This window comes from Lathyrus oleraceus, chromosome 2, assembly GCF_024323335.1.
Source record: "Lathyrus oleraceus cultivar Zhongwan6 chromosome 2, CAAS_Psat_ZW6_1.0, whole genome shotgun sequence".
NCBI lineage: Eukaryota > Viridiplantae > Streptophyta > Magnoliopsida > Fabales > Fabaceae > Lathyrus > Lathyrus oleraceus.
The window spans coordinates 486952480-486963169 of NC_066580.1; the positions used below are offsets into that span (position 1 = coordinate 486952480).

The 10690-nt window shown below is 35.3% G+C and overlaps 3 protein-coding genes across 7 annotated transcripts; all 3 read right to left on the minus strand.

Annotated features, from left to right (window-relative positions):
- Nucleotides 1-1836: 1836 nt before the first annotated feature.
- Nucleotides 1837-4688, minus strand: LOC127120806 (probable plastidic glucose transporter 2; the record flags this gene model as incomplete). Its single annotated transcript, XM_051051354.1, has 8 exons — nucleotides 1837-2166; nucleotides 2348-2462; nucleotides 2817-2905; nucleotides 3416-3489; nucleotides 3568-3711; nucleotides 3840-3993; nucleotides 4461-4554; nucleotides 4636-4688. Coding segments are annotated over 8 exons (906 nt in total), but the record flags the coding sequence as incomplete, so codon positions are not given.
- On the minus strand, nucleotides 4673-6303 carry LOC127120804 (zinc finger BED domain-containing protein RICESLEEPER 2-like). Its single transcript, XM_051051353.1, has 3 exons — nucleotides 5067-6303; nucleotides 4897-4963; nucleotides 4673-4828 (listed from the first exon to the last, which is right to left on the minus strand). The coding sequence occupies exons 1-2, from the start codon at nucleotides 6253-6255 to the stop codon at nucleotides 4908-4910; spliced, it is 1245 nt and encodes a 414-aa protein (XP_050907310.1). The 5' UTR covers nucleotides 6256-6303; the 3' UTR covers nucleotides 4673-4828; nucleotides 4897-4907.
- A 73-nt stretch (nucleotides 6304-6376) lies between these two features.
- On the minus strand, nucleotides 6377-9017 carry LOC127120807 (zinc finger BED domain-containing protein DAYSLEEPER-like). Of its 5 annotated transcripts, none has more exons than XR_007803258.1 (7): nucleotides 8672-9017; nucleotides 8504-8569; nucleotides 8286-8363; nucleotides 7792-7865; nucleotides 7643-7692; nucleotides 7428-7564; nucleotides 6377-7258 (listed from the first exon to the last, which is right to left on the minus strand). XR_007803258.1 is itself a non-coding variant. In XM_051051355.1 (7 exons), exons 6-7 carry the CDS (start codon nucleotides 7256-7258, stop codon nucleotides 6438-6440), a joined length of 732 nt encoding a protein of 243 aa, XP_050907312.1. In that variant the 5' UTR covers nucleotides 7428-7564; nucleotides 7643-7692; nucleotides 7792-7865; nucleotides 8504-8569; nucleotides 8672-9017; the 3' UTR covers nucleotides 6379-6437. The 5 variants fall into 5 exon arrangements, 4 of the variants coding, with proteins under 4 accessions (XP_050907316.1, XP_050907312.1, XP_050907315.1 ...); XM_051051355.1 differs by lacking the exon at nucleotides 8286-8363 and having other exon boundaries at nucleotides 6379-7072; nucleotides 7162-7258; XM_051051358.1 differs by lacking the exons at nucleotides 7643-7692; nucleotides 7792-7865 and having other exon boundaries at nucleotides 6379-7072; nucleotides 7162-7258.
- Between the last annotated feature and the right edge of the window lie 1673 nt (nucleotides 9018-10690).

Genomic DNA, 10690 nt, shown 5'->3' on the forward strand with positions numbered 1-10690 from the left:
GTTTACAATAACATATTAATGTTTATGTTTGCTATTATATTTTATATCATGATATTCAAAAAATTTATATATTTTTATACGTTGGGTGTATTGCTCCAATGCGTTATTTGACAATGGTGTTTAAACATGATTTTATGTAATAATCTTTTTTTCGCATCCGATATTGAGTTGTTTTTGGTAGTTTTGGAAATGTGAGTATTTGTGGAGTTGTGTTCTATTGATAATGAAGAAGTGTTGTTGATGATTGTAATGATGATGATGATATGGTGAGGAGAGGATGAATGGAAATTGTTTTGTAAATATATGTTTGCTATATTTTTTAGATTGGTGTAAATAATGTTTTTGAATTTGATGTAAAAAATATTTAGGTTTGTATTATATGTCTAAAATACTGGTTAAAAAAATAGGTATATATGAAAAAATTGAAAAAAAAATAAAGAATTTCACCACAGTTGATTAAGAAGACCATGGTGATAGGTAACACACCAAATATTATATAGCATACAATCTCTGGGAATCGAACTCGTAACTTTTATATATTGCATAACGATTGTTTATTAAAGTCATTGTGATAGGTAGCGCGCTACCCAGTTTATCACAATGGTCACACACCCGTGGTGGAAAACAACATACTTACAACCACACCCTACCTCACAATGGTTGGTCAACCGTGATGGTATCCATTTTTCACCGTTGTGAAATGAGTTTTCCGTAGTAGTGCACCCCTTGAATTTTGAATTAAAGGTGTTTACAGAGATGTATCTTTAGAAAGACCTCATACACATACAAAGATGTATTTCCGGATTAATTTTTAGTAAAACAAGAATTTCTCATCAATTTGCGTTAAGGAGTGGAAAAAAAGTTGTGTCCAAAGATGCATCTCTGGACGCTAGGGACATATGTGACTTTTCAAGATGGGGGGAAGCACCAGAAAGGGTGGAAAGAGCAATTCCCTTAACGAAATGGATATGAGCTAGTTATTAAACAAAATAATATGGACTTTTAAAAAAAGTGCACCATATTTTTAAAAATGTTTCTTGTGAACTTACTTTTTTACACACTTAAGATCTATATATTCCCCCTTTTAGATGATGATATCACATTTTTCAGTGAGGTGAAAAAATATAAAAAATTAGAGATAAAAGATTGGAGTGGTTAAACTCTCTCGTAAATATAGAGAGTATATTATACTCCCCTTAAAAATATATTTATCCTCCTTTAATATTATCAAATAAGTGGAAATAATAAACCGATAGATAAAAAGGTATGAAAACATATATTCACGCACATAGATCATAAAAATAAAAATACTTATTATTAATTTGAAAAAACTAGATCCAAAATACAATAAAGCACAAAATTGCAAAGAAATAAACACACCAAAACCATAAACAAATCAGGAGAAAGACAACTACTAGTTGTCAATATCATCGTTATTATTGGCTATTTCATTTCCTACTACATGTTTCTTGATATGCGCGACGTCCTTAGTCAACCTTTGAACAATCAAAGTAGTCTCTTGGAATATTGCGTGAATGGTTGTAGGGGTGGACATCGGTTGGGTTGGATCGGTTTTCGGGCCCAAATTCCCAATCCGACTTAACCATCGGTTGGAAAAAACATAACCAAAACCGACCGGTTTGCAATTCGGTTATTTTCGGTTTCGGTTTTGTTCGGTTCGGTTTCATAATGCGGTTTATTCGGTTTTAAAAATAATTGAGCTCATTCCAAAATAAACCCAACACAAGTGGATTTTATCTAGGATTTAAATAGCACAATTTTATACTAGTCTTTAAACTTTTAGTTTACTTATGAACAAAAAAATAAAACAATATATCTTAAAACTTATGAAATTGCTGCATTTTTCGGAAATGGATTGAACAATCATTGTTAACATTTGTTCATAATATGCTCATAGCCGACACTATGATAGCCCCCAAATTATGCAAAATTACTGCAGTGAATGGGTTTTTGTAAGAAGCTCTAGTCTTGGGGAAGAAGTGCTATCTCAATTTCTTGAAGTGATTTCCCTTTGGTTTCCACCACATTTCTTTTTACAAAGATTACTGCCATCATGCAGAATGTAGCAAACATTGAGTAAAGCAGTTGTGGACCAAGTTTCTCCAGTAAACGCAAGAACAGTAACCCAACAAGGAAATTACAGACCTGTACAAAATTGCAATGAACTTTAGAAGTCTTCATTTTCTCAATTCAACCATGGTAAAATTCAGGAAAGTATAACATAATTTATCAAACTTGGTTAGACTAAACGATGTGCAGACGATGTAACTTTGACTAATTTGTAATAGAACAGAGCATAAATTACAAACAAGCAGAAGAAAATTACCCAATGTACAGACATACAGAATGCCATGGCTTTGGCTCTGATTCGACTGGGAAAGATTTCTGTTAGAAGTAGACCTGGAACTGGACCAGCTCCAAGAGCAAATGTAAAGACAAACCTGCATGAAAGAAGAATAAACGTCAGTGTTCATTTTCTGGCAATGTCTGCCCAACATGCACTGCATACAACCCTAGCCAAAGGTGATGGTTCCAAGTTTTTTTTAATCGCGTGACTGTTCCAAGTGACATCAATGATTATTATTGTTTTTTGTATCCAAGACATCCTCAATAGTTCTCTTTTCAAAACATCATCCACTAGTGACCTTAAATCATTAATAAAAGCAACTTCTCTCCGGCTAATAAAATGTCATGTCACTATTTCTAGAAATATGAATTTTGTTTAACTCATAATTTTCACTACAGATGCATCTATCAAGAATCAAGATCTGTATTCATAGTTACAGCATACTTACATTAGCATGCCACCAACAGATAGGTACAGAGCTCCCGTGTTTAGTAAAAGTGAACTTGCTCCTGTGGCTTGAATGATCATTGATATCGCCTATACAGTGTATATATAAATATATTAAAATTCAGATTAAAGACCAGGTTAATCTTTTTTATATACAATAACAAGATAAGATAATTAAAGCATCATAACACAATAAAGGAAATTTCCCACAGTTTTGTAATGTTGTGTGCTTGCATTGGTTCACATGCCAAACGATATTTCCCCTCTTCGTTACTTTTGATTGTAATTATAATATAATTTGTTTTTTCCTTCATTATTATTTAGATATAATTCTGAAGATAGTTTAGCTGCTACTGTTTTGCTCCTAATCTTGAGGAAATCCAATTAAGTCTTGGAGTTGTAGATATTCATTGTAAAAGTAATAATATAATTGTTCATATTTTTCAAATTTTATAATAAACACCAAGTCAGGACTTACAAAAGGATAACTTGTTTCTGGGTACCATATTGTGATGTGTGTGAAAATCACCTTTAATATGATGATATGTTACGACTGGCTTATTAAGAAAAGATATAATAGAACATCTATGCATAATTTACCATGCCAAAGAAACTCCAAAAGAGTAGAACCTTCCTTCCAAGTTTATCCATCAAAACCGTTGAAATGATAGATCCTGAGATAAACAGGAAAAAAAAATTAGCATTTGAGAATACAACAACTTAATGCTATTAGAATGAAAATGAAACTGTACCTGTCAAATTAGCAAATCCTATGCACACATTTGCAACATCCGATGGTACTCCAGCACTTTTAAAAACAGTTGAAGAGAAATAAAACACAGCATTTATACCAGATAGCTGTTGTAAAGCAAATAGGGTTGATCCAATAAAAACAACTGCAAAACGAACTCGTGAATAAAAAATGACTTTTGGATACCTAAAGAAACCAGTGACAAGCTAATAACAATGACATAAACACACAATGACGCGACTTTCCTAGAGATAGACATAAAAAACTATATACCTTTAGAATGATGACAATGAAGCAATTCAGAGAACTTCACAGTATCAGTATCGTCACCTCTATCTACCTTGGATAACTGTGATATTGCAAACTTTGCTTCGGATACACCCAGAAGCCTTTCAAACTCAACTTCAGCTTCAGCAGTTCTTCCTTGCTATATGACAAAAGAGATAAATGATCGAGGACTGTCAAAAGGATGATAGATCGAAGCAACACAGGATGAACATTTGTCTTGCTAATTAACAAAAACCAAGAACTATTGCAAATCATGTCAGAGATGGCTAGAAAGAGAATTGGAGAATATGTAAACAGTTAAAACTATTCCTCCAGTCTTCTATTAGTAAGGAAAATGAGGACATGCATATAAGCGAGTAGAAGCCTTCAAGAACTATAAACACAATCTGAATATTCCTCAGTAGTTATAAAACTAGATTAACAGAGATTATTTGATCATTCACTAGAAAACTAGATAATGAAGCTTGCACTTATTTGTAAATGTAAAAAAGACACATAGAGCACTTCAACAGAGTAACAACTTGATTAACAGAGATTTCAAGTGATTCAAACAAATTTAGGAGCAAGAAGTTATAAATATAATATGAAATAGTATTAGGTGTCAACCTTGTATAACCAATGTGGACTTTCTGCACAAAAGACCATAGCCAGAGCAAGTATAGCTGCAGGTATGGTAGATACCCCAAAACAAACCCGCCACCTGAATTAACAAATTCAGGGCATGTTTGAGAAAAGATAAAGTATAAATATCAGATAATATGTATTAAGATTTATATCATACCATCCAGAAATTTCTTTGACAGGGATTCCAATAAATAACGAGCCCAATATGCAGAGGCATTACCTTCCTGATGACCAGCAAACGCAGTAGCTACTGAAACGGTTCCATCCTTAGTTTCAAAAAATGACTCCAAAAAAGAAAGGCTTGTCTTATTGAATCACAAAGTGACTCCAAAATATTCAAAAATTCACAGCTGCAAATCAAATCAAATCAGTATAGTTAAACCAATGTAAGACATAAAACAAAACTATATTTTCATACCTAGGCGAGAATTAAACAGGCCCAGCCTGTGTAGGAGCAGCTGCTCCACCAGTAGCTACTTGAAACTCTACAAGTTGTTTAAACATACGTTAAACATATAGCAAGAGGCTTAATTTTAACAAATATTTAAAATAATGTTAAAAGAGGCAAAGTTTTCATTAATAACGTACCTGAAACAATTGATTCACTAATCTCATATTCTTCAGTCATATTAAGGACATTTAGATCATTGTCAGAAGGCTTCAACCAGTTTTGAGTACATATAAGCGCTTCGACCATATCTGGACTCAAAGAGCTCCTATAGATATCTAAAATCCTCCCCCCCGTGCTAAAAGCACTTTCTGAGGCTACACTAGAAACAGGTGTTGCCAACACATCCCGAACCAAGGTTGCTAATATAGGATAACGGGTGCAATTTTCCTTCCACCAATTAAGAATACTAAAATTTTCCCCCTCCCCGCAACAAGGGTCACCTAAGTACTTCTCTAGTTCATTTTCATTTTCAATTGTGTCTTTTTCCTTCAGATGTTTCTTAAAAGCATTAGCCCTTGTAAAAGGTGATGGTTCTTTTGGTTGGGAAGATGCTTCTCCAAGGGAAGTGCTCCCTGGTGCACTTAAAGGACTAGCCCCAACATTCTTATCATGATCAGATTTATGCCAATTATATAGTTTAAACAAACTAGTTTTGACACATTCAATATTTTTCTTGGCAAGGTCACTAGAATGCCCATACATATCATTAAAAGACCACTCAATATAGTTAAACTTAAACCTAGGATCAAAGATCACTCCATAGTAAAGAAAATGATTCACTTTTCCCACATCCCCCCAATACTTATCATATTTAACCTTCATATGTGAAATCATTGGAGCCACATAAGAATTCAAGTTAAATGAAGCTTCTTGAAGCTCACACAAAATTGAAGACAAGTTATGAAAAGCTAAATGCAAGGACACTTCTTGCGAAGTTGAAAACACTTTGGTTGCCTCATAGAAGGTTTGTAAGAAAACCACAAAAGCCCTAACTTTTTTCCAATCCTGAGAACCGGGTGGACCGGTAAGGAGGTCAAAATATTCGATGTATCCAGGATCCTCATCAATCATATTGTCAAATGCAGCTTCAAACTTTTCAGCAGCATCCAACATTAGGTAAGTGGAATTCCACCTTGTAGAAACATCAAGACAAAGTTTTTTTTTACAAGTTATGCCCGCAAGTTCAACACACTCCTTAAACTTCATAGCTCTTTGTGGAGAAGACCTTACAAACCTAACAGCAGTGCGAACTGATTCAATAGACCCTTCATGTTCTTTTTCACCATCTCTCACTACCAAGTTCAAGACATGGGCAGCACACCTCATATGCAAATAATCACCTACACCCAGTAAAGCATTCTTGCTCTTAAGTCTTCTATCTAAATAACTCACAGCCACATCATTTGCTGTTGTGTTATCCAGGGTAATTATAGACACTTTCCTAAGCCCCCATTCCCTCAAAACGTCCTCGACTTTCATGCCAATGGTATCACCTTTGTGATTTGGAACTAAAGAGAAACTAATAATTTTTTTTGGTACTTCCAAGCAGTGTCAATGAAGTGTGCAGTGGTGGCCATATAACTAAGGTTTTGTATCGAAGTCCAACAGTCTGTGGTTAGTGCAACCCTAGTACAATCAGATTTAAAAAAGGCTTTAAGACGTGACTTTTCAGCTAGGTAAAGCTGAAAACAATCCCTAGCAACGGTCCTCCTAGTAGGGATAGCCATTTGGGGTTGCAATTGTTTACACATTTGCTTAAAACCAACACCCTCAACCACTCTAAAGGAATGTTCATCAAGGATAACAAAGGTATTAATGGCCTTCCTACAGGCTGCAGCATTAAACCTTTGACTAGTTGGAACTAAAAACCCACCCTCGCCGCTTACAAGGTTTGTCTGATTGGGGTCTTTCAACAAAAGGGCAGGGTTTTTGTAACACACTTTCGAGTGAGCTAGCATGTTAGAAGTACCATGTGTTTTAGGGTCACATCGGTACCTTTTATGACAGTGTTTACACGCGGCTATAGGTTCAGGCTCATCCGGTAAAATGTTAAACTCTTCCCAAACCGTAGAAGTTTTTCTACTACCACTAGCATTAAGTTTCCTTTTTCGAAGTGGAGGGAGTGCAGTACCAGCAGCTGCTCCTATAATTCATACATTTAAAAATGACAGCATAACATGTATCACTTATTAAACAAACACTCAGTATAAAAATGACAGGTGATGGCATTACCTTGACTCACTCCTTGATCTACAACTCCGCTAGGAACTCCAACTCCTTGCAAGCTAGGAACTCCAACTCCTTGCAAGCTACTTTTGCCGCGCTCCATCTTCCAGTACCAAAACACAACCAACAAAACAAGAATTGTCAATTAGAAACATAAAACAGAAGGAAAAAGATGAGATGAGAAATACACATGGAATATTTAACCAACAAGCTTTCTCAGTAAATGAAATTCATTTATAGGCATAAATATCAAAACTCAGTTAGAAACCAACCTGAAGCTGTTACTCCGAAAGAGAATGATTCAACTTCCACCTCAAGGTTACTGTCTCAAAGATCAATCTCTTCACAACAAGAGTTGTGGGCCTATTAATAACCTCTAAACCAATAGTTGTGGGACTGGAACCATAATCTGGCAATAAAAAGTGATGAAAAATCATTTGAAAAAAGAAGTGTGATTACAGAAAACTAGTACCAGAAGTGTGATTACCGAATTCTACTTCATATCCTTTAATATACCAACGCGCACCAATAATTTTCCTGCTATTATATGAAAGGATAAATGTTTAAGAACTGCATCTACTATAGCAGAACTAGAAATAAATTTTAATGATATGCATCCACTGCTTCTTGACATACAGTGTTGTTGAGTAGGCAACCCAAACTCAAATTTATCTTCTTCCCATTGCGTGCTATGATCAATTAGCTGGCACCTTCATAACAAATTATTATCACACTAAAAGCATACAGTACAAGCCAAATAACTAACAACTCATCTTTAGCCTAAATGCCACTTCATATGAGAATACCTATTAGGACACAATGAGGCTGCAAAAACAGTAGTTCAAAAATACTTGCCCCAATCACAAATAACTAATTCTAAAAACAAATATTCCTCTATAACAACTTAAACTTATTTCTGTCAGATGCAAGACTAGCATGATAAAGAGCCTATTTGTTAATGCTTGAAAAAAGTGATTTCAAACTTGTGTAAGAAAATGATTATTTCTTCATAGCAGTAACTAATGATTCTTCATAGCAGTAGTTATAGCTTTAAAAATCACTTTTTATTTGAACAGCTAGTTATTAGTAGCTATAGATAACATGAAGTTTATAACGGCCAAGAGTAAAACCTCAGGCTTCTTATTCCGGAAGTTATCGGCGAGCTGAGTAGGAACAATATTTACCGACAACACCTTCACAAAATCAATCTGAAGAAGCAGTTTTAGAATCGGAGTTAAAACAAAACAAAGTCAAACCCATCAGAAATAGTTCAACCAAACTTAACATTTCAACCATAGTCAGAGAGAAAGAGAGGGAAAGAGAGAAAGAAAGATAAGGAGTAACTTACATCGGTGGTGATTTGTGGTTGAATAATGGACGGCGACGGTTCTTCGTTAAACGATGAAACCACGAACTAGCATCAACCGAAAAATTGGAAGGTAGAAAGAGTTAGTTCTTAAACGATGAAACCACGAACTGGAAATTGAAAGGATGAACCCTAGAATCAACCGATTACCTGAGAGAATGATGAACCCTAGCGGAGTAACGTTGCTGTTTGTGCGTATGAATCTCACGAAGAAGTGGAACTAATGAATTGAGATTTGAGACTGAGAGAGAGTCTTGGTTTTGGTTGGGCCGGCCGGTTGATTTAGGAATTTATGGTCTATAACATAATTTCTACTGAACCGGTCGGTTTAGGATATCATCGGGTCCATAAATTCAAACCTAAACCGACCGGTTTAACCCATGTGAACCCAAGATTATTCAAACCGTCAAACCGAAAAACCGACTCACCCGAACCGGTGTCTAAGGGGCCACATGGTTTGGTCGGTTTGGGCTGGGTTTCTTTATTCTGTCCAGCGCTAAATGGTTGTAAACATTCCTTCAATAGATGGTCCTTGATGAGCCTCACCGTCTTTGGCTTCCATATCCATTGAAACATTCTCTATCCTTCATTAGCAACTCGAACATTGATTTAACTTAAAGACCTTGAATCAATTACAATGACAATTGAATATAAAGGTTCATTATTCAAATTAACATGGCTTTAATTAACATCTTGGTGATCAAATTTCTATAGGGAAACTATGGTGTGTTGCTCTTTTGGAACTTGAACATGTAGAAAATCTTTGAAGAAAAGTCTTAATGAAAACTTCTTTGATCAATCCTTGATGAAGATTATCATAAGGTTGAAATCTTTGATGAATATTCTAAGTTCAGTTACTACAAAATTTTATGCTAAAATTTCTTAGTTCAATTACTATATTTTTACGAGTAGACGAATCACTCCCTTAAAGCCACATACATATTTAAAACAAGATTTGGAAGTGGAAACCATAATGTTGGATACATAGGCATCTTACAATAAAAAAAAATCTTAAATATCCATGATAAATAGTTGTATATCGGTTTAATGGAAATTGATTTAAAATATTAATTTATTTTAAATAAAATATACATATGTAAAGTGCCATGACGTTGATGTAATTTATTTTTATTGGATGAGAAATCGGTACCCAACTAAATGGTTATCGGGGTGTTTATAAAAAAGAAACAAATTTTTAAGTACTCATGATAAATAATTGAATATCTGTATCTTTAATAAATTTTGATTTAAAATACTAATTTATTTTTAAACAAAACATATATAATAAGTGACATGACTCGTTAAATGTGATTACATGTTAAAAAAAATCAAAATGACACACAACATTTGCTTTTGGCTCCATTCACGTGGTCGGTTTCCCCGTTTACCCGTCGTTGGTTCAATTTCTTCATCCATCTTCGGTTCTTTTCTTTTTGACATACACATTATAATTCACCACCTTCCTCTTTTCATTCCATTCTTTTCAACTTTCTTACACCAACACCATGGCCACAAACATTGCTTCTCCCAACATCCTTATCACATGTTTCCTATTACTTTTCTGTACCTTCTCAACCTCTACTCCTATTACCTTAGATTCATCCGACATTGACCAATTCGACCTTCAGAGTTTTTTTGACGAAGACGCCATCTTCCTCCCTAGCCAGAATCTTCCCCAACCAGATTCCCATCCTGCCGAAGAAACCCCTCACCATCACTCCAACATTGATAAACCGACAAGAGAATCATTGGAAGACTCTAAACCTCTTCCTCTAACAGTTTTCCGTTTTGGTCCCGTTGACCGTTCTCGTTATCAAAGACGTCCATTACCGTTATCTTCCGGTCGTCCTGTCCGCCACCGTTGCCATCACACTCACCGTCATTACAAGCCATGGACCAATCGCCACCTCCCTCTCCGCGATAAGGACTTGGAAAAGGAACTTGGTGTGGCCGCGCGGGATGGAGAAGCGCGCGAGGCTCCGGATGATTGGATGAGGTTTGAAGACAATATTAATGAACCAATATCGGTATCGCGTAAACGAAGCAAAGCAATGGAAAAGAGTGAGTTATTGAAGAGGATTCATACCCGCTACAATCAACTTCGTCGAAAGGAAGCTGAGAAAAAGGTTAAGGATAATGGGACAACGTTTGTTAAGAGGATCCGCAAGT

What these genes read in the sequence shown, in the direction of transcription:
- LOC127120807 (XM_051051359.1), bottom strand. Translation starts at nt 7,258, where the DNA reads ATGGAGCGCGGCAAAAGTAGCTTGCAAGGAGTTGGAGTTCCTAGCTTG. An exon ending in AGATCAAGGAGTGAGTCAAG is followed by an intron (nt 7,073 to 7,161) that starts GTAATGCCATCA and finishes TATGAATTATAG; the next exon opens with GAGCAGCTGCTGGTACTGCA.
- LOC127120804 (XM_051051353.1), bottom strand. Translation starts at nt 6,255, where the DNA reads ATGAGGTGTGCTGCCCATGTCTTGAACTTGGTAGTGAGAGATGGTGAA. An exon ending in TAGTGAATCAATTGTTTCAG is followed by an intron (nt 4,964 to 5,066) that starts GTACGTTATTAA and finishes AACAACTTGTAG; the next exon opens with AGTTTCAAGTAGCTACTGGT.